The sequence below is a fragment of the Balaenoptera borealis genome (genome assembly GCF_965194805.1).
Source record: "Balaenoptera borealis genome assembly, chromosome: 12".
Classification (NCBI taxonomy): domain Eukaryota; kingdom Metazoa; phylum Chordata; class Mammalia; order Artiodactyla; family Balaenopteridae; genus Balaenoptera; species Balaenoptera borealis.
The window spans coordinates 88,503,349-88,526,112 of NC_138869.1; the positions used below are offsets into that span (position 1 = coordinate 88,503,349).

Consider the following 22,764-nt stretch of genomic DNA (forward strand, 5'->3'; position numbering starts at 1 on the left):
AATAACCTAATGAAGACAAGCTTTTTGATATAGTATTATAATCAGAAGTAATAATACTATAATGAATGAACAAAGTGCTGCTCCATGAAATTAGACTTTCTGCTGTTAAAATCAGACACCCTAGACACACTAGCTAAAAAGGAAACGTAGGTTACTTCCCTGGTGGCGCAGTGGTTAAGAATCCGCCTCCCAATGCAGGAGACACGGGTTCGAGCCCCCGTCCTGGAAGATCCTACATGGAGCAACCAAGCCCGTGCGCCACAACTACTGAGGCTGAGCCTGAACTCTAGAGCCCGTGAGCCACAACTACCGAAACCTGCGTGCTCCGCAACAAGAGAGGCCACCGCAATGAGAAGCCCGCGCACCGCAACAAAGCGTAGCCCCCGCAACGAAGGCCACCCGCAAGAGGCCACCGCAACTAGAGAAAGCCCGCGCGCAGCCCGTGGCAACGAAGACCCAACGTAGCCAAAAGTAAATAAAAATTTTAAAAAAAGGAAATGTAAATTGCCGCTGTTAAAATTAAAGCAATGTCAAAATTATGTGAGCCTGCAATTTTAGGAAGAATTTACTTGTATCTATAGTCATTTTTATATTTACACTTTTAAATTTAAACGTATGTAGTTATAATCTTAAAGATCATTGAATACATTAATCAATAATTCTTAAACGTGAGTGCCTTGATTTTCAATTGGTGGTCTGACAAATTATCACAAATACAGTGGCTTACAACAATACATTTATAATTTTATGGTTCTTTAGATCAATATTCTGAAATGAATTTCATTGAGCTAAAATGGTGTCAGAGGGCTTGGGCCTCTAACAGTGAAAATCTGTTTCCTGTCTTTTCCAGCTCCTGGAGGGTTTTCCTTGTTCCTTGGCTCACAGCCCTTTGCTAGATTTGAAAGCCAGCAGTATCTGGCCAAATTCTCACACTGCCATCTCTCTGGTTCTGTACTATGATTCCCTCTTCCATTGTTAAGGGCCCTTGTAATTATATTGGGTTCACTTGGATTCTCTAGGATAATCCTATTTATTTATTTGGCCATGCCGCGCAGCATGCGGGATCTTAATTCCCCGAACAGGGATTGAACCCATGTCCCCTGCAGTGGAAGCGCGGAGCCCTAACCGCTGGACCTCCAGGGAATTCCCTAGGATAATCCTATTTAAAGTCAGGTGATTAGCAACCTTAGTGCCATCTGCCACCTTAATTCCCATTTGTTATGTATCCTAACATATTCACAGACTCCAGAGATTAAAAGGTAGACATAAGTGGGGAGGCATCATTCTGCCTAGCACAGTAAGTGACAGTATTTTTAGAATGTGACAGAATGCTATATACTTTCTGTTCTGGTGGGAGGACAAACATATGGACACACTACCGTATGTAATTTCTTGGATTTCATATACTCCCCTAAAGCTCATATAGACCTGGTGTAGATGTTTACCTCTGGGACTACAGAAAACAAAAGTTGACTATTTACAATAACATAAACTCTCATATACAGCCATCTGGTATTTTTAGTTTTCATTCTTTTACATTTTTTTATTTTTGCTTTTGTTCTTTATATGTATTGTTTGAATGTTTATGTATTTTTTTGTGTATGTTGTGTGTGTATATTTATGTGTTGTGTTGGGAGTGGGAAGCCTGGTAGTCATTAATTACACAAGATTATAGACTATTAGTACTTTTTCCTACCAGGGTTGAAATCCTAAAAATATGTTGTAAATACATTCTTAGCATTTGTTCCATATGGGATGCCGTTTATGGCAGTTTATAAACTTAAGCAGGTTTGTAATTATGAGAAAAGTGTCAATTTTCATGACCCTTATATATGTATACATAGGACAGGAGAGTCGTGGTGGTATGAATTATTTTCATTTAAAAAGTTTTTTTGTTTTTTTTTTTTTCTGACTAGGACAAAATAATCATAACATCCACCCTGAGAGAAAATAACATAATTTAAGGGAGAGGAGGCACCAAAATATTTTAAGGGTATTTCTTTCCTGAACTGCCAGTGTCATCAGCCCCAACATGGTGGTTCAGCAATGGTCTAACTTTTCATTAGCCAAACCTTGGAAAAATTCTCCTTACAATTAAATGGCCCTATCCTGGAACCGGTGATACTCGCTTTTCAATTTCTATGCACATTAACTGTGCTGCTCCCATTAATACTTAGAAAAATTACATTGTTTTAAATAAATCGAATCCATGTACATATTCTTCTTACTACCACACAGCACTAACAAGGCATTGCCAAGGATTTAAGAGGATTTCTTAAATCCTCTTCACTTTTCATGGAGTCAGTTCGTAGGGCACCCTACATCACAGCAGTTCAAATGATACTTACATGTCCACACTTGGCTAGCCTTGTAGCCAAACTGAGCTGTGAAAGCAAGAGAAGGCTATGCTACCATTTACCTAGAATGTAAATACATGTTTTGTTTTCAAACCAAAATGCTGTGTACTTCAAGTGTTAGCACCATACAGCAACAAGTTCGTTTCAATATATTAAAATTGAGTATTATGGTAGTCATATTAGAGACGAATCATTACAGCTCTTTTGCTGAAAAAGTGGGTGGCTCTTAAAAGAGCCTTTGAGACTAACCACGAAAAACACTTTCTTGCTGAGGTCACTTGGAGCTGGTGTACTTGGTGACAGCCTTGGTACCCTCGGACACGGCGTGCTTGGCCAGCTCGCCGGGTAGCAGCAGGCGCACGGCCGTCTGGATCTCCCTCGACGTTATGGTCGAGCGCTTGTTGTAATGCGCCAGGCGCGACGCCTCGCCCGCGATGCGCTCAAAAATGTCATTGACGAACGAGTTCATGATGCCCATGGCCTTGGACGAGATGCCAGTGTCCGGGTGGACCTGCTTCAGCACCTTATACACGTACACAGAATAGCTCTCCTTGCGACTACGCTTGCGCTTCTTGCCATCTTTCTTCTGGGCTTTGGTCACCGCCTTTTTGGAGCCCTTCTTCGGGGCAGGAACGGACTTCGCCGGCTCAGGCATGACAAACACCGCACCAAGTTAAAAAAAAAGGTAAGTCATGAAAACATCACTCAACATATTTGTAGAGCTACTATGCAAATATGGTATTTAAAACTTTACACTTTGATTGGATAAATTTTCCACGTTGTTCGGTGGTATGCAAATTACGTGACAGCAGTTCTCCTTTTTAATTGGTTGCAAGCTTTTAGACGCTTCTAACCAATCAAACAGTGTAATTTACAATTCGGCTTCGAAGTATAATTGCTTCTCATTTGTTAAGAGAATTTGTACTTTCGTTTTGCTTCTTCTTTGCTAGGCACGTTGATTAGATTGATCAGATGTCGGGACGCGGAAAACAAGGTGGTAAGGCTCGTGCCAAGGCTAAGACCCGTTCTTCTCGTGCTGGGCTTCAATTCCCCGTGGGCCGAGTGCACCGCCTGCTCCGAAAGGGCAACTATGCCGAGCGGGTCGGGGCCGGCGCGCCCGTGTACCTGGCGGCGGTGCTGGAGTACCTGACGGCCGAGATCCTGGAGCTGGCGGGCAACGCGGCCCGCGACAACAAGAAGACGCGCATCATTCCGCGTCATCTGCAGCTGGCCATCCGCAACGACGAGGAGCTCAACAAGCTGCTGGGCAAAGTCACTATCGCTCAGGGCGGCGTCCTGCCCAACATTCAGGCCGTGCTGCTGCCTAAGAAGACCGAGAGCCACCACAAGGCCAAGGGCAAGTAAACTGCAGTATTCAAATTCTTGATCTTTGAGGAATCAGTCTAAACCAAAGGCTCTTTTCAGAGCCACCCACGTATTCGTTAAAAGGGCTTACATTTTTCTTATTTAAGCAGGTTGTTGAAAATGATTTTCAACACATTTTGTCAACTTAGAAGATGTATTTACACTCTTAGGAAATGCAAACTAATCATACAGTTTAAAATAATCAAAAAAGTACTCTTTAGCTAAGTAAAAATGATATAGACTTTGTGTCACAAGTAATTAAGTCGATCAATGCAGCAAGCCCTCAGTTGTTAACCCTCAGGAAAAGATAATGGTAGCATAATACTTGGTAAATGTTGAAAGTTTAGGTGCAAATCTAGTTAGTGATCTACAAGATCATTTAAACCACTCCTTTAGTACTATCTCATGTTGAAAAGAATTGTTTTGCATCCTAACGGGACAAGTTGATCTGTAATTCATACTTATGTTTTTAATAGCCAATCTCAACTCTACTGAGCTGGGCCCTAATCAATTGTAAATAGGAATACAATACTGCATAGCCTGGAGCTAGAATTTGTTTAGGCAGAGCTTAACAAAGGTTTCAGCATGACTTTAAGGGACGTACAGTAACACTTGTGTACCATTTACAAGTTTGAGTTTTTCTTAACACCATTTTACACGAAGGTCAGTTGAAATTGTGAAACGTAGTGGGGTGCTTTTATGTGAGAATGTTATAGTGAAAAGTAAACATTTGTTAATATAGTTATAATAGCAAACATGAAATTAATTCAGAGTTAATGGTTTTAGTGCATTCCGAAAAATCTCGAAGAATTGAGGCCTGCCCAGGTCCCAACCTGTCTGTGGTTTGGGGTTGCTATCTACCTCATAAAGCAGAGGGTTTGTCTTCTGGGAAGACAAAATCGTCCTCTCCTCTGATAAAACCTCTCACACAGTTGGCTTTGGCATCTTCCATGAAGAGGACTTCAGAGATTGAGGACTCATGCGGCTAGGCTTTCATTTGAGGTAGAGAGAGAAGACCATGGTTATAACCAGACCATCCAGAGTTGGGTGTAGTTACCTCCAGAACTTTTCACTGTTAACCCAGCCTGGGATTCATGGTAGTCATACAAGTAGATTCCTTAATAGTAAATAATAATATTAATAGTTTCCAAAAAGTTTTATTTCTTTCTCCTTTCCTCTCCCCCTCTCTCTCTTTTTTAATATGGCCCTAAAGAACCCTCAGACATATGATCAGATCACAAGCTATATAGGTGTAAATTCTTTAGTCTTTGTAAAATCTGAAACTTACATATATCTTTAAAACACAATGCATCTTAATAGTAGGGATTCCTTTCTCCTCCTGTGGCCACAGCTCTTACCCCAAGCCAGAAAACTGACACTGGAGCATGATAGCTTGGAATGCAGTGCAAGGGCTCATCATAAGACTTACAGGCAAGCCACGTTAAGTCGTATGGGGAAGGTAGAGGAGGGTGTATTCAGGGGGCCTGGATTGGGGATAACAATAAGTGTTCAGGATTCTTTCCGAGTTCTGCTTTCATATGATCTCTGGACCCCTAAACTGATGGTTCTCAATTCTATCAGATCCAACACTCTTTTTCTATAACAAATACTGTAACTACCCCCTTTACTATCCTGAAATGAAATTCATAGATAATATAATCTACCAAAACACGACTTAGCTGTAATATAAAAGGGGAAATAAAAGGAAAGTATTTTGTTATTTAAAAAAATCTCTTAAGAGTTTAAAAAGAGAAATCAAGAAATTGACGTAAAATTAGCCTTACTACATTTGAATGAGGGTATAAAAATCTCTTGGCGCCAATCATATCCAACACACGCCTTTTCAAAAAATTGATCAAAAGAAAGCCAGTTTCATGTACCAAAGTTTTAAAAATTTATTCTGCAAACAAGATTAAGCATTGTAATAATTTGTGTTAAGTTCTGCGGAGAAAAGCCAAAGAACATTGTAAAGAAACTGCATAAGGAAGATAGAGGCGAGAAAGGGTTGAAAACAGCCATTCAAAGGGAGGCTGATGTCGGAGAGTGAACCTCGCTACCAATACCTTCACTGCAAGCCGTAAGGAACAAATGCCTTGTCCAATCAGAAAGGAACTCTCTTTATATATACCGGTGCGGGGTGGGAGGGGCGGGGGGCAGGTTTTCATTTTTCCACCAGCTAGCTGCTTTCGGGAAATCTGTCACGGCTCGTACAAAGCAGACCGCTCGCAAGTCCACCGGCGGCAAGGCGCCGCGCAAGCAGCTGGCCACCAAGGCGGCCCGCAAGAGCGCACCGGCCACGGGCGGCGTGAAGAAGCCGCACCGCTACCGGCCCGGCACGGTGGCCCTGCGCGAGATCCGCCGCTACCAGAAGTCCACGGAGCTGCTGATCCGCAAGCTGCCGTTCCAGCGGCTGGTGCGCGAGATCGCGCAGGACTTCAAGACCGACCTGCGCTTCCAGAGCTCGGCCGTGATGGCGCTGCAGGAGGCGTGCGAGGCCTACCTGGTGGGGCTCTTCGAGGACACCAACCTGTGTGCCATCCACGCCAAGCGCGTCACCATCATGCCCAAAGACATCCAGCTCGCCCGCCGCATCCGCGGGGAGAGGGCGTAGATTTGTGTCTCCCGATTAAGTGCCAACCTCTGAAAAACCCAAAGGCTCTTTTCAGAGCCAACCACCTTTTCTGTGAAAGATTCCTGTGCACGGGGACCTCCATTCCGAGCGAAGAAATAAAACCTCTCCTCCCAACCTCCGCCTCCGGCAAAAATGGTGTTACAAGTTCTTTAAGATTAATTGGGTGGCTCTGAAAAGAGCCTTTAAGGTACTCAAGTCTTTTTTTTCTCTTACTTCTTTTTGGGGGCCGCCTTCTTTGGCTTGACCGCTTTAAGCTTGGCTACCTTGTGCTTATGAATTCTGGCCTTGGCTGGACTCTTGGCCATCTTCGGTTTGGCTGTCTTCACCTTTTTCGGGCTCTTGACCACTTTCTTGGCCCCGGTACCTGCTAATGGTTTTTTTGCCTTTGGGGTCTTCTTGGCGGTTTTTTTCGGACTGGCAACGCCTGTGGCCTTCCTGGGCTTCTTTGCCCCAGTAGCCTTCTTGGGGTTGGTCGCGCTCGCTTTCTTGGCTTTGGGCTTCGCTTCCTCGGTGGCCGACTTCTTGTTGAGCTTGAAAGAGCCAGAGGCGCCGGTGCCCTTGGTCTGCACCAGGGTGCCCTTACTCACCAGGCTCTTGAGACCTAGCTTGATCCGACTGTTGTTCTTCTCCACGTCGTAGCCGCCAGCTGCCAGCGCCTTCTTGAGCGCAGCCAGGGACATGCCGCTGCGCTCCTTGGAAGCGGAGACAGCCTTGGTGATGAGCTCGGATACCGGGGGCCCGGACGCCTTGCGCTTCACGGCACCAGCAGACTTGCGAGGCTTCTTCTTCACAGGGGTCTTCTCCGCAGAAGTAACAGGAAGCGCAGCAGGTACGGTTTCAGACATGGCTGTTGATGTGGATGCCTAACAGTAAGAAATTAAAGGCTCAGAGTTGAGTACCCAGACCGGGAATGTGTGTGTTATATATACACACAGCGCCACTGCGCGCTGATTGGTTCCCAGCTGGCTTCCAGCTTGACAGCAACCTAGTCTCAGCTCTGTCTCGGAGTTGTGTTTGTTACAATTCAGGAAAGCAAAAAATTAAAGATCTCCTGTGGAGGAACCACACCAATTATATTGTACAATGAACCGGGACAGCTCAAGCTTTGAGACCTTTATAGTTTCTTCTTCCAGTTTTTATCACTTTGGTCTCAGCCTTTTTCAAAATCCCCCGACACTCCTACAGATTCACAGGTCAGAGAGACAACTTTTTGAGTTTCGTTTAAAATATAAATTCTTCTCTTTGTGTCTTCAATAGCTTGCTCTCAAGTGACATTCTATACATTCTTGGCTTTTCATACCTTCAACAACTGCTTGATTCTCATTGACATTTACCTGGAAAATTTGTTTCATATGAGGAGAAATAACACAGGCTCTTTCAGGATTTCTCTACAAGAACTGTAGTAAAGGCTGCTTGGAATAACAGCAATATCTGATAAGAAAAGTCATTATTTAGTTTGGAAAAGTTTTATCATAGCTTTTTTGTGACTACATAGAGGGTTAGTTAATTTGGGGGCTTTAAGCATTCAAAATTTATGTAGGAAAATAGCAAAAGCAATAATCAATGATCCTCTTGACCTGGTAGTTGGGCTTGTGTTGCACAAGCTGATGGCAGAGGAGGTCCAGGTACAGGCATAAAATAGAGTTGGACTGCTTTATGGGGTTTTAAAGATTCATTTATTTACATTGACTTTATTAGGAAGGATCAGTTATTAAAATGTTCACAAGCTCTTGGGTTCAGGGTTCTGTCATGCTTCTGGAAGATAAACTTTGGCGAAGTATCCAAGTAAAAGAATTAAGGAATATACACACGCACAATACTCTCACACATACTTATATAGAATTCCCTTAAAAAAGGGAAATTGAAAAGCATTTATATTCATTACTACATTTCTTATTTAAGCAAGGATACAGGTTTATAGGAAACACATTATAGGTTATGCATTATGTTCAGTAGGAAATAGATTGATGGTAGAAAGTGCTTTGATTTTCTTCTTCAGGCCTCAAACTGTTCGTCTTTAACATATTATGTTTATTTTGAAGCAGCCATGGATTTCTTTGTATTTCTGGTAAACCTTACGAGCCCCTTCCCAGAATAATGCTTTTCAGTGCTTAAGATAATATACATAGGATTACAAAGGAAAACAGTTGTATTAAAATACCATTATCAAATTTATCAAAAATTCAAACTGGTGAAACATTAACATGTGCTTCTTTATTAACACATTAAATAACAAGATTACCCATATGACCAAGAATTACCACAGTTTAGAAGGTGTAATACTTTAAACAACATTAGAGATTGAGATATTGACAGCTGCAACTGCAACATGGTATGAATATAGCACAGGTCCTGCCACTCACATTGTTTGTTGCCTGCATTCACAAGTGGAGGAAATGCTAAGGTTCACTTGGAGTATAAAGTAAAGATAAAGATGGAGTTTTTGTTCAATACAAGTTTCCAGATGCTCTGAATCTATCTATATAGCCGAGGTTAAGAACGCCATTCTGGAATTTGTTTCTGTGCAGTGTAAACTCATGGAACTGTTTTGATGAACTTGGGCCTCTTCACAGACCATGGAGAAAAAGCCAAAGCTATCCAAGTCAGCTGGAACTCAAGGGAATTAACCATAAATTAAATCTTTACGTATTTATTATTTTGAGGAGTTCTCAAAAAGAAGGTTTTAGTAAATTAGATAATCACTTAGACTTTCACTTTAGAGGAGTGAATCTTGAGTGGAGGAGTTAAGAGCAGACATGATACTATAATGTGTCATAATAAATAATGCTGAGTGATTACTTATTTACAGATATTATTTTAAGAAATCTGGATTATCTCTTTTGAATTCAAGTGCTCTATAATTTACACTTTCTTATACATTTATCGATAAAAGGAAAAAACTGAGTATAAGCTGCCCAAGGTCACAAGCTAGTATGTAGAGAAGGCTGTCTCCAGAGCTTGACTGGACACTGTAATGCCACCTGGTTGCAGAAATAGAATGCGGTGACAGATACAATGCCAGATACAAACTGTCCACAATTAAATATATAATCAAACCATAAATCTTAGACTTACAGCAGAACAAGGTTTTTATCACTTTGGGATATACATATTTATAAATCTCCAATGTAGCGCTCAGTGATTTTTAACCTGACTTGACCTCTTAAACGCGTAACCTTCTTATATTCTTAGTTCCCTCTGTGGGGTCATCCAGCCTGCATACCAAAGAGCTCTGTTTAGTTAACCAAAACATAAATGGACAAAACTAATGGAAGCTTAAACAATAAAGATATGATTTATTTAAAACCGTATTTAAAGCATTTTATAAGGGACAATAGCGTGTACTAACTGATTATTTCATATTTTGGAAAGTCTGAAGAACAAGTATCAGGCTTCTTTGTGCAAAGTGTATGATCTGTTGCCCAACTTAACGGCTGCCTACATTGTACGGATGCACAAACACACGTATCCATATACAGGAGCATTTATTAAATCCCATCTCCAGGATCCACTGTCGCTTCAGGCGCCTCTCATAGCTGCCACAGCTGTGAGCAAGGGACAAATAAGCGAAGGGTGGGAACTGAATGTGGTTACCGCCCCTGCTCTTGCAGTTTTCAAACAGGTCCGTCACATTACTATATAATTTGTAAGTGGCGCTGTGGAAATCACTTCGCTGCGGGTGTGATAGCTGTATTTTTGCGATGTCTGGGCGTGGTAAAGGTGGAAAGGGGCTGGGGAAGGGTGGCGCCAAGCGCCACCGCAAAGTTCTGCGAGATAACATCCAGGGCATCACTAAGCCGGCCATCCGTCGCTTAGCCCGACGTGGTGGCGTCAAGCGTATCTCTGGTCTTATCTACGAGGAGACCCGCGGGGTGTTGAAAGTGTTTCTGGAGAACGTGATCCGGGACGCTGTTACCTACACCGAGCACGCCAAGCGCAAGACTGTCACCGCCATGGATGTGGTCTACGCGCTCAAGCGGCAGGGCCGCACTCTTTACGGCTTTGGTGGCTGAACTCCAGTCGGCCATCTCCGTGAGCCTACTAAAACCAAAGGCCCTTTTCAGGGCCACCTATTCTTTCACTCAAAAAGAGTTTTGCGCTTTCTGTTCTAATTTTTTGTTAAGATGTTTGGGTCAGTACTGTTTACAATATGTAAATTTAAATTGATTTTATCTGATTCGTTTTTGGTATGTTTCAGATTAGTCGCAGGTCTGTAAAGCTGGTCCATAACCTCAGGTCGAATTGCATATTCAATGTATTTAGTGTGCTTATAGCTAGAAGACCAACAGGACAGTAAACTGCAGGTGACATTTTGTGCAACTGTCAGTGAAAAAAGGTGGAGAACATCACAGAAGAAGTAAGAGGTAAACCCTGATGCTAGGAAAATGGAAAATGGAACGTAGACACTTTTGTGGGCTGAAGACATTAAAACAGTCTTGCCTTCTTGGACATCACATGATAAATGGGGGAGAAAGGGGGATGATCAATGAACATAAAATATGTCGAAGGCAGTCAAGTTCTACCAGAGAAACAATAAGAGTACTTGGAAATTAACATTGTGAATCAACTATACTTAAGTAAAATAAGAGTACTTGGGGTTTTCTCTTGTTTAAAAGTGGAATGGAGACAGGACAACTTGTCTCTGCTTCTCTGAGCTGTCTTCCCATGCCAAAGCTACTGGTTTCTCAATCCAAGAGAAGCTTTTATGAAGGTTGATATAAATGCTTGATATAAATATACAGGTTTATGTTTACCAACTTGTTATTATGTTGACTCTTTATCTTGAATATTCTTAGACTTGATTACAAGCAGATTTACCTTAAATTATAGGTGAGAGTTGCATAACACGTATCCTGACAAAATGCTGGACTGGGCCTTTCAAATTCAGGTCTTCCTGAGTCAAATCCCACCTTGTTCTCTACACATCAGGAAATGAGGCAAAATAAGCAGTTCTCAAGTGGGTTACCCATTTCTTTTTCTTACCTACTGTAAACTTTCTACAGTCTCTCAGGATTGTCAGCATGCCACTGTATTCTTTGGTTTCCTCAGAATGGGCTTTATTCTGTGAAAAAATCTTGGGTTATTGTGATACAACTGGTATTTTTTTCCAATGAAAGTGGTTCACTGTATTATAATAACGTATAGCTGGACAGGAGTCTCCCTAGTGTGAGATAACATTCCTGGCTTGTCTGGGAGCAGAGGGGAGTAGGTGACTAAGTGGTCTTTTTGGAGTGTAAGTAGAAGACACTCCCAGGCTTTAAAACCTTTCCTCTTCCTGCCGGCTATGAAGGTGCTGATCTTGTTTGACCCAGCAGAGACCATCAGGCTCTAGGGGTGGCAGAACCATGACTTGTAAGGGACAAGAGTTCCTGATTGATCAGGAGGGGCAGAGCTGCCCCACAGAGCTGGACTAATCATAGTGTATCTGTTCCATGAACAAGACTGTTTTTAAGCTAACTTATTTTTGAGTCTCTGTTACAGCAACGTAACTTTATCATACCAAATACTGTTTTCTCAACTTATTTACCAGTATGACTGTCCTTCCATTGGCCAGAAAGCTCTTTTAAGGAAAGCTAATGCCAAGTGAGCCTCTCTCCTTGACATCTCTTCCACTGTGTTCCATGCTAGACAGAACACAGAATAGGGGCTCATTACATGTTAGAGACAGGTGGGTGGGCTATCCGTATGTCTTAAGCAGTTGTAATCTGGATATTTCAGAGTACTGTTTCCCCGAGGAGAATAGTTCTTAACAACATGTGGATCAGAAGCTCCTTTGAGAAAGTGGTAAAAAGTTCACATTTTGGACATAGATATTTCATGGAGCTCATACAAGGAATTCCCAGGGCTCCATGGATTCCTGTCAACAGCTTGGAGTCTAGGATTTTAGAGTCTGAGGTGTAAAGATCCAAAATTTAAGGCTAGAGAGGAAAGGACAGACAAAATGCATAAAGAACACATTGAACAAGAGTAAATTTGTCACCATTTATTCACCATGTGCAATAGACCTATATATTCTCAAGAAGTTAGGTCAGGTCTTAACACTTCATAACTCAGAATGCAAGATAGCCCATTTGGAAAAATTTTGATTCTCAGAGGCCTGAAGGCCCAAAATGACTGTATCTCATGAGATTTAAAAGTAAATAAAAACAGTGGGGTGTTTATTTTTTAGCCTGATTAAGGAGGAAGTCCATGAATTTCTTCTTAAGGCCCTTTGAACTTGTCTTCCATTGCTAGTCTTGGTAAATATATTCAACAGGGTCTATGTCATTGAATAAATCATTTATTAAGTTTACAAGAAACATTCCCAATACCCCTTTTCAGAGATAAAAAGGAGCTGGAAAGCTTGTACAGAGGGATGCTTATTCTTTGTCTCTGTGTCTTAACCAACCGCTCTATGCCTGTTTCCTCATAAATGGAGATAACAGTAGTTCCTATCTTATATGTTTGGGGGTGAATAACATTAAATATTTGTTAAGCATTTTGGCCAGTGCATGGCACATGGTAAATGCTCCATGTTTGGGCTATTATAATTGCTATTATTAGCATTCTTATTTCTCATGACATTTCTCAGAGGCCCAGAGGAAAAAAAAGTGGCATTTGAACCACGAAGACACACACTTGAAGTCTTGAGTTACCATTTTCTATCTTTGTGGTCTGTGGTAAATTACTAACCACTGTTCCCTTATCTGTAATGTAGGCAAAAATTCATATTTTCGTGAGGACTGAGTGAAAACATAGGATTATGTGTTTATGCATATGTTTGACAAGTATAGTTTACATATATTCTTAAGAAGTTGCAAGTGCATAAATGGAAGTTCTTTTGGTTGTAAACATAAAAAAAAAATTCCAGATTATTTAAACAAAAAAAATTCTCTCGAAAGTTAAGTTTGCTGACCACACTTAAGCAATTACTGAACACTTTGTCCTGTCTTTTTCTTCAGTTCCTTTTCCTAATTTCTACGAAAACAAATCTGATTGATCCAGCTGGGCAGATGCCTGCATCGATTGAATATGATGGCCCAAGACAGAGGGTAAAAACATAATGGCCACACATGGCGCTCAGCCCTGAGTGGAGCTGTTCCTAGGAAAGAAGTAATAATTGAGTCCTGAAGTTGTCCCAGATGATGTCTGGGCCGTCCTTCAGTACCCATAACCCGAGTTCCCAGGGATCTCTATTAACTATATCCAAAGCTCATGTTTGTTCTTAGCCTTCTAGACATCACACCAACTTGGTCATGTCCTCCTTGGTGAAATACATTATTTTCTTGACTTTTGTGACTCTGCTCTCCTGATTTTCTCCCAAACTCACTTGTCACTCTTTAGAATCTTTTGCTGTCTCTTTTTCTCTAAAGTTTGGAATGCCTCCAGGATAAACTCACTTCTTTATTCTTCCTCCATGGGTAATCTCCAACTCATGCCATGCTGACATTAAAATATCTATTTCCAAAATTTTCAAAAATTTCTATGTCCAGTCCCCATTTGCCTTTGAATTCCAGATTCGCATATACAACTACTCACTTGACATCTACAATGGAGTGCTAAGGGGATTTAAAAATTGTCATGTTCCAGTCTCAGAAAACTCATTCTCTCCTAGAATTCTTGATTACCCAAGACCTTCATTAGCACTGCAGGGCAGTAGATAAGCACAGAACCTCTGGAGCCACACTACCTTGGGTCTAACACCAGCCGCACACTTTGCTCAATTAAAAGGAGAGAAAAGTTGCATCTAGATAATGTGGATGTTGAGCAGATGAAGTGAGTTAACGTTTCTAAAGAGCTTGGCATAGTTTCCTAAACATATAAAGGGCTCAACAAATGTTAGCTACTTGATTCTTCACCCATAAAACCTAACTCTTCAATAAATCCTTTTGACTTTCTCCTTCTAAATCTAATTCTAATAATTTCACCAGAATTATTGCAATAAGCTTTCAATTTTATTCCCTGCTTCTTTCTACTTTTGATCCCATAAAATTCATTCTCCCCATAGTGGCTAGAGTTATTAAACATTCTAAGAGTTTCCCATGACACCATAAGAATCTGGTGCTTTCTTTTGGCCTATAAGGTCCAACATGTTCAGGTACCTGTTTAATCCCCAGCCTCATTTTTTACCCCTTTACCTTACTAATCTCCTAGCATACAGACCTTATATTCCTTGAGCACAAACTCCTCCCTGCCTTGGCCTGGAACTTTTATTCCCTGGGTTGTGGGTTCCCTTATCTAAAGCATCACGTAGTTACTATCACAGCACCTGGTCTTATTTCAAATAATTTCACAGGCCTCAGAACTTCTCTCTATTTGAAATATCTTGCTGAGTTATCAATGTGTTGATTATCTCTCTCCTCCCACTTGGATATCAGCCCCAGAAGATCAGCCTGTCTGTCTCAGCGCTGTAAATAAGGCCTCTCACAGAGAAAATCCAATCATTATTTGACAAAATACTGAATGGAATCGCTTCTCTACTGCCATTATAGACACCTTCCTAACACTGGAGCCAATTATGTCAGTCCCTGCTCCGAAGCTTTCTGTAACTTTTTGTCGTCTGCAAAATAAATCTAAACTTCATTGTTTGACATCCACACCCTTTACCTTCTTCTATCATAAACTTATCTTTGCCACCAGGAAGCTCATGTGGGCAGGGGCTTTGGTAGCTTGTTCTTCACCATATATTAGATGTTCTCAAAGCCTCCTACCAAATAAGCAGCACTGTATCTGCTGGGCACTTTTTAGTAAGCCGAGTTCTCAGATCTCCCCCAGAGCTAATGAAACAGAAACTGTGGGAATGGGACCAGCAATCTGTCCTTTAACAAGCCCTCTGGGTGATTCTGATGCACACTCAAGTGCTTTATGTCCTCAGTACATAATTTAGTGCTTGGCACTTGAATATGAATGAACTTGGTGGATGCTCCTTCTGTCTGCCTAGAAGGCCCTTACATCAGGCAGTGCAAGTGCCTTGCCAAAAGTCATTTGCCCTCTTCCTTTCTAATATAGCCTCAATTTTGTTAAGGTCTCCCTTTCCTCCCTGCCTTGTGCTCCAGGGAAGGCAGAGTCCCTCTCTTAGCCTCAGGAATGGGGTTCTGATTCAACCACATCAATCCTAAGGGTCCCATGTCCCCTTAGTAATGATTAATTTGGGGGGCTGGGTATACATCCAGTTGTTTGTGACTGTGAGAGCCTTTAACAATGGAGGCCAGCTTCCCCAAGGATATAATAATGATTAAGCTGAAATTGAAGTTGTTGATCAATAAACTGTGTGTGTGCTGGGGATGGATGTGGAATCAGGGGCATTTCAGACAGAGAAAAACGGCAAAGGCCTGGAAAAAAACCAAACCAAAAAACAATGAAGAAACACAAAACAAAAGGGAGAAAAAGAATCCTCTGAGGTTGGGTTGGAGAGTTAGGTGAGGGCCAGACTTTTCAGGGCTTGGGGCCATAGCACAGATTTTTGATTTTTGTGAGGTGGGTGATCATCCAAAGGCTGTGAGCAGGTAAAAAACAAAAAGCCCCCACGGTGACTCTGGAATGGAAACTAAATACCCTATGAACAGAGGAGTTTTAGTATGACCTCAGACTAAAATCAAGGTGATCAGAAACAGTCGAAATGCAATTGTAATTCAGTAACCTGAAAATAAAGACTTGTTTGTATCTTCGTGCTTATTTTATTATCTACCTTTTTGAGACAATAAAATGGAGACCAGATAGACTGGCCCTGGAGGCTGGCTAGGAGTTTTTCTCAAGGAGAGTGATAGCAATTCTTGGGTGGATTTGGCATTTCCATTTATGGGTGAAGTGCCCTCAACTGAACCTTTTTCACCTGACTTCCTGAAGGACACCTCTACCTTGCAGTTTCCGGAGAAATGAGGGAAGAGCCCTGCTCTTTATTTCCCAGGGTTTAATCTCCTGGGCACTATGCGATCACAAACCGTAGGCTTTCAAACCTCAGTGTTCAGCTCACATTAAAAAGCATCTCTACTTCCACAGTTCTTCCTCTCTGCGTTCTGAGCCGACCCTGGGTCCCTCTCTTCTTCCTTGCCAGGATCCCTCCACAGTTTCTGAACTGAGCAGAGGGAGGAGATCTGGAGGCAGGATAGGGCGATGGGCTCAGAAGGGAGCTCACCGGGGACAGAAAAGGACAGATTGGAGGCGGCAGAGCCAATCTTTATACTATGTGGCTACTCTAGTGAGAAGACAGGTGGCCGAATACAGAATTCTGTGAATTTTGCAGGTCTAGTTTGTAAAACGAGTCAGGAGAGTGGGGAGAAGATTGCATTCTTCAAACAAAAATCTAATGACCAGGAAAGAGATAAAACAAAATAAAAAGTTAGTAACTATTTTCCCCTTACTGGAGAGCTGCAGCCACCCAACATAATATGCTTGTAAAGAATCTTAGATAAAATGTTCAGCCAGGACTTGAAAGCCCTAGGCAAAGGGCTGGGGGTGAAGGAGTGTGAGGAAAAAGAATTAGATCCACACAAATGAACCTAGGCGGAAGACCCGCAAAGTTATACTAAGAAAGTGCTGGTTTTAGACAGTGGGATTTTCAAACATAACTGTGGTCTCTTGGACGTTACAGCCTGACGCTTTACATAAAACCAAGACCAGAGCTTCACAAAGCGCCGATTCCAGCCCAGAGAGCACCCTGTACAAAGTTTATAAAGGTGACCAAGAGCTCCAAGGATTGGGGTTAGCACTAAGTGGTTTCAGTGCACGTTCGCTTTGGCAGTTGGGAAGCAACCCTCGTACGCTGAACAGTTGTCAGTAACAATATACAGTAGTTTTGCCACCCGAGGATCGCTAACTTTTTAAGTACTTTGCTAAGCGTTACCCTTGACGCTAATTTAAAGCCCAGAGTTCACAAAACCGCACAAGCTAGTGCTCAGCTCTGATTGTGAAAACGTGAAATGGCTCTGAAAAGTGGCTATAAACATTTACTTGGAGCTGGTGTACTTGGTGACAACCTTGGTGCCGCCGGACACGGCGTGCTTGGCCAGCTCCCCGGGCAGCAGCAGGCGTACGGCCATCTGGATTTCTCTGGAAGTGTGATGGTCGAGCGCTTGTTGTAACGCGCCAGGCGCGACGCTTCTCCCGCTCCCGCGATGCGCTCCAAGATGTCATTGACAAACGAGTTCATGATGCCCATGGCCTTGCACCAGATGCCGGGTTCCGGGTGGCCCTGATTCAGCACCTTGTACACGTACATGGAGTAGCTCTCCTTACGGCTACACTTGCGTTTCTTCCCATCTCTTTCCTGAGCCTTGGTCACCGCCTTCTTGCAGTCCTTCTTCGGGACCAGAGACTTCACTAGTTCAGGCATCGTACCGTCGATGATGTCTTCTGAAAGACAAGAAAACTGTGTCTGCGCCACCGGATCCTGCTTATTTGTAGGCAACGTTATGCAAATAAAGACTTAGTTATGCAATTGCTGATTCGTTCGTCTTGAGGTCTGCATGCAAATAAATCATTCCAGATATACTGTCTCACTGGTCATATCCTGAGACAGTTTGCCAGCAATCAGGCTACCTTCTTTAATCTAGTTAACCTATTTTATAATGAGTTCTGATTCGTTTATAACAATTCAGATTAGTCTGTTAATTTTAAAAACTGGAAGTCACTCTCTCCAGTGATTTGAAATACCAAGGAGGCAAAGCTCGTGGCACGGTTAGTCTCCGATTTGCAAGGCCCGTTTACAGCTCCTGGAAAAGCTGTATCTTTACATTTGAATCCAGTGAGAGGGAAAGGAAGAACTGAGAAAAAATAGGCGATTATCCAGACAATTCCGAGTACAGTGTTTCCCACTGTACAGAAAATGCAGAAATACAGCGTAAAAACAAAGAGCAGGGAAATAAAATTACATCACTTGAAGGGAGATAAGAAAGAAAAGAATTTCGTAGCCTATATGGCTATAAACCTTCGAACTGGAAAGGAGCAAATCACATCCAGTTTAGCCACAAAGGAGGGTCAGAAATAGTTCTTCAGTCTAACTAGTGAAATGATAAAACAAACAAAAAACCCAAAAACTTACTAAAAATTAAGAACCCGGTGTTTAACACATTTATTTTAAATTTATTATTATTATTACCATCATCATCATCATCTTCATCTGAAAACGGCTTCTTAGTTAGTTCTTTCAGTACCCTCTTTCCTTTCTGCAGAGAGGTGTCCTCCCTGAATTTGACTTTTTTTCCTAACATTCCTCAGGCTCCCCAACCTTCCGCTCCCCCACCCCCGCCCCCACCGTGTTTCAGTGAAAGCTTCCTGAAATTAGTAACCTAGGTTCATAGCGCCTCCTAGTGACTTGTGAAGGCAAACATAAACACCTTCAAGAAGGAAGCATCGTGAACCCAAGTTCTCTAGATATACTGTACACAGATTGATTGTGATTTATTTATTCAGTAATTATTTAGCATCTATTACGTGCCAGGCATTCTACCAGGAACTTGGAATGTCCAAATATAAGCTTATAATAAATGTTATCAAATCGAAGAGGAAAACAGACACTATGGAGGGTCAGGCATCCAAACAAACAAGAGCTTTAGATTCCCTCTCTTTCCCTCGGGCAGTGAATTTCAGATATTGAAATTATCAGAGACCATAAAATAACTGTTTACTGGAAGTTTGAAGAAATAAAAATGTAATAATACAATCAAGGAACAAGGGACAATCAAAACCAGGCTAAATTTAAAAAAATAATAAAATAGAACTAAAAATAAAAAAGAGCTATATTCCATAATGATAAAATAAAAATCCACTGATAAGATGTAACATTCAGGACCTTATATGCACCTGACCACACAACCACTAACTATATAAGCAACAACTGGCAGAATTAGCAAGAGAACTTCAAGTTTACAGCTGTAGGGCAAGCTTTCATATACTACTCTTATAAATTCACGTAACAAGCAGAGGAAAACATGTATGGTTATAGAAGATTTGGACAACACAATGAACAAACTTGATCTATCTGTGATTGCTGCACTTAACACAAAGAGAATGTCCAATTTTTAAAAGCATGCATTTAATAATTTCAAAAATTCAACACCGAGTTTAGAAAAAGTCACAATGGATACAAAAAAAACAGTTTCATATATACGGCACTCTTTTATCAGCTAATTAAAGAGCAATAGAAAATATTTTTTTTAAGATAGTAAAAATAAAACAATCTTCCCATATGCTTGGAAACTAAAAGTGCACTTCTAAATACCATGGATTAGAATATCGTAAGGGAAATTATGTAATATTATGAGATAAATATGAATGAGAATAATACATATAAAATTTGTTGAATGTATCTGAAGCTGTACTAAAAGGGAAATATATAATATTATATGCATATATTAAGGAACAAGAAACACTAAAGATATGCAAACTAGGTGTTCAACAAAAAAAGCTAAAAAAAGAACAGGAAAATAAATCAAATAAAGTAGAAAGAATCAGCCTTAGAATTCTTAGAATGTGTTGTACTGTTGTGAATGATGTTCTATTTCAATTCCAGATAGGTCATTGCTAATATAAGAAAGGTCATGAATTTTTATGTGGTGCACATAGTTACCAACCCTCTTGAGCTCTTATTAGAGCTCATTGTTTATAGAGTCTCATGGATTTTCACATTGACATATTATTTTAAATATGTCAACCCTGACCTGAAATTTAAAAAAATAATAATTAAAGAAAAAAATGGAGATAATCCATAAACCACAAGCTTGTTCTTTGAAAAACCTTATAACAATAGACAAACATCTAGAAAAACTAATGAGGAAAAAAAAAAGAGAGTGTGTGTGTGTGTGTGTGTGTGTGAATAAATCATAGGAATAGAAAAGGGAAAGTAGCTACCAAAAAAGAGATATAAAGAACCACAAGAATGCTATGAATAACTTTTACAAAAAATTAAACTTAACAGAAAAGGATAATTTTCAAGAAAAAAATTAAGTAATGGGTTGAATAAACAAGTTATGATTATGGAAATATGACAGGCAGTTAAAAAAAAAAAAAGCTCTCCTGTACTCTTCAATCTAAATGATACCAAGCACAACTGGGTTTTACAGGTATTAGTGAAATTTAAGTAATTGATAAGCCCTATTTTACAGAAGCTATTTCAATAGAAAAATAGCTCTCCTTTTTTTTCTTTTGAAATTGTGTACACTTACCTAAACTGGACAGGAACAACACAGAACGAAAACAAAGGGAGAAAGAAAGAGAGAAATGAGAGAAAATTATAGTCTCATTTTACTCATGAAATTCATTTTTTTAAAGAAAAAGCTCTAGTTGAAATGCAAGCAAATGGAAACCAAGAGACCACATTATTTAAAAAAAAAAAATAGTATATCATATAGGGTTTACTCCAAGAATGGAGGAAAAGTTTAACATCAAATCTGCCAGTGTAAGAAATTAATAGAGAAAAACTGTTATCATTTGCATAGATACTGGGAAAATATTTGTTAGAATATGACACTCCATCTTTATAAACATTTTTAACAAACTAGAAGGATGAGTAGCTACTTACTTCATAAGGAGTAGCTACAGTGAGCACAACATTTAATAGTGTAATTTTAGAATGATTCCCAAAGAGTCAAAAGAAAGACAAAATTTGGTGGTACTACTCCTATTCAACATGGCATCAAGCGTCTGGCCAATACCATGAGACAAGTACAAGTAAGAAGGGTAAGGATGCAATAAGAAAAGATGTTATCTTTATTGTCTGAAAATAATATGTCATTGTAAAAATTCATGAAAATCTATAAACAAATAATTAGACCTTACAGAGCTTAAAAGCACTGGTTGCTACATGAGCATCACATAAAAATTCATGGCCTTTCTGGAATCGAAACAGAAAAACCAGAAATCATTTACAACAGAACAACACTTTCTAAGGATTCTAAGTCCAGGAAAAAATATTCCAGATCTGTATGAATAAAACTATGAAATGCGATTGGAGGATACAAAACAAGATTCACTCAAATTAAGAGATAGATATACACTATACTATGTTTTGTGATGACTCAATATGCTAAAATGTTCATAAACTCCAAAATAACCTAAAAATTCAATGTTATGCCACAAAACAGCACTGTATTTTTGGTAAAGCACTGTAAAATTCATGTTAATGAGCAAAAATAGTGAAGATGATTCTCCGAAACAAAATAAAACAAATCAAAAAGAAAAGAAAGAAAAAAGAAATAGTGGGGCAGGGAACCTAAGAGAGGCTAGGATCATCAGACCTTGAGCTGTCAGAAACTATAGTAAGCATTTGTTCAAATCTTTGTAGGCCAAGTCAAGAAGAGGGCTCAAAGTAGCCTGGCTAGTTTGCTCTAAATTTTACCTGCTATGATTGATTCGGATTGCTTAGCGTTACCAAGAGATAATGTCTCTAGCGCAATGGTTTAGAGCAGGGACCCTGGAGCTAAGCTGCTTGGGTCAGAATCCCCTTTGCCATTTATTAGAGGACATTGGATAAATTATTTTAAGCTCTAAGTGACTCAATCTATCTGGGTAAAATTGGGATAACAATAGTTCATAGGTGTGTTACGAGTATTAAAGGAGTTAACATCTGGAAAGCACTTGGAAATGTGTCTAGGTGTATGCCAAAAAAAAAATTTTTTTTTAAGTAAATAAAAATAACTGGAGATGGTTGTGTGCAAACTGCACCCAGGGCTGCATTATGTTTTGCGGGCCCTATGCACTTTTGCCTTCCTGGGCCCTCTCCTCCGTAAAAATAATAAGAAAAATAATAACATTATTAAAATTATATAAACATTAAAATATTAGTATTACACAAAACGTTTTCATCGACCTAAAAGTTCATTTTTAATTCTGATTTTAGAAGAAATTAAAATATTTTCGTCAACTTCTAAAAGTACTGTGGGCCATAGGGTCTGTGCCTACCGTAGCCTAATAAATGTAGGCCCTTCGTGCATCTCAAGATGAAATTTAAAACACATATAGTTATTCAAGTGGGAAGTAATAATAATTCACACACACATACATATACACGCACTTAATCCTCACACAAAGTGCCCTAGACATGTGCTGATAATAAACAGGGGTGGTGCAAGGAAGGTGTCCTGGGGATTAGTTATGAGGGAAAGCGTCAGCTCAGAAAAAGTCGAGAGAGGAGGAAAAAACTACCGGAGGTCTGCTGCCCTGTTCCTCAGTCTTCAAACTCCTGGGTTCCTCGTTTTAATCTGCGCATGTCCTCATGGACTGTTGGGACTCTCCAGTAACCAGGGGTAGCGGGGAGAAGCTGGGTCCGCAGAGCCTGCGCATCAGCAGGTGGCTGCCACGCGAAATCTCGCGGGCGGAAGGGGCTGGCGGAAGCCTGCAGCTTACTGGAGACCCCGGGGCGGTGGCGGTGGGGGGAGCCGAAGTGACGTAACGTGGCGTATGCGTTACGTGGGGTTCTGGGAGAAGCAGCGGAAC

General features: G+C 40.7%; 2 protein-coding genes and 4 pseudogenes across 6 annotated transcripts; 3 read left to right on the top strand and 3 right to left on the bottom strand.

The window, feature by feature from the left end:
* Window positions 1–13: 13 nt before the first annotated feature.
* On the bottom strand, window positions 14–3,032 carry LOC309607237 (histone H2B type 1-C/E/F/G/I pseudogene; annotated as a pseudogene). Its single transcript has one exon. The product of its transcript is annotated as a histone H2B type 1-C/E/F/G/I pseudogene (transcript).
* A 297-nt stretch (window positions 3,033–3,329) lies between these two features.
* Window positions 3,330–5,787, top strand: LOC309607235 (histone H2A type 1; the record flags this gene model as incomplete). The annotated part of the gene is made up of 1 exon (XM_082345541.1): window positions 3,330–5,787. One exon carries the CDS (start codon window positions 3,330–3,332, stop codon window positions 3,720–3,722), a length of 393 nt encoding a protein of 130 aa, XP_082201667.1. The 3' UTR covers window positions 3,723–5,787.
* LOC309608045 (histone H3.1 pseudogene) lies at window positions 5,782–6,333 on the top strand (annotated as a pseudogene). Its single transcript has one exon. The product of its transcript is annotated as a histone H3.1 pseudogene (transcript).
* A 230-nt stretch (window positions 6,334–6,563) lies between these two features.
* On the bottom strand, window positions 6,564–7,199 carry LOC309607225 (histone H1.3 pseudogene; annotated as a pseudogene). The gene has a single exon. The product of its transcript is annotated as a histone H1.3 pseudogene (transcript).
* A 2,856-nt stretch (window positions 7,200–10,055) lies between these two features.
* LOC309607241 (histone H4) lies at window positions 10,056–10,368 on the top strand (the record flags this gene model as incomplete). Its single annotated transcript, XM_082345542.1, has 1 exon — window positions 10,056–10,368. The coding sequence occupies one exon, from the start codon at window positions 10,056–10,058 to the stop codon at window positions 10,365–10,367; it is 312 nt and encodes a 103-aa protein (XP_082201668.1). The 3' UTR covers window position 10,368.
* A 19-nt stretch (window positions 10,369–10,387) lies between these two features.
* LOC309607236 (histone H2B type 1-L pseudogene) lies at window positions 10,388–22,724 on the bottom strand (annotated as a pseudogene). Its single transcript, XR_014249688.1, has 2 exons — window positions 22,474–22,724; window positions 10,388–17,682 (listed from the first exon to the last, which is right to left on the bottom strand). The product of XR_014249688.1 is annotated as a histone H2B type 1-L pseudogene (transcript).
* Between the last annotated feature and the right edge of the window lie 40 nt (window positions 22,725–22,764).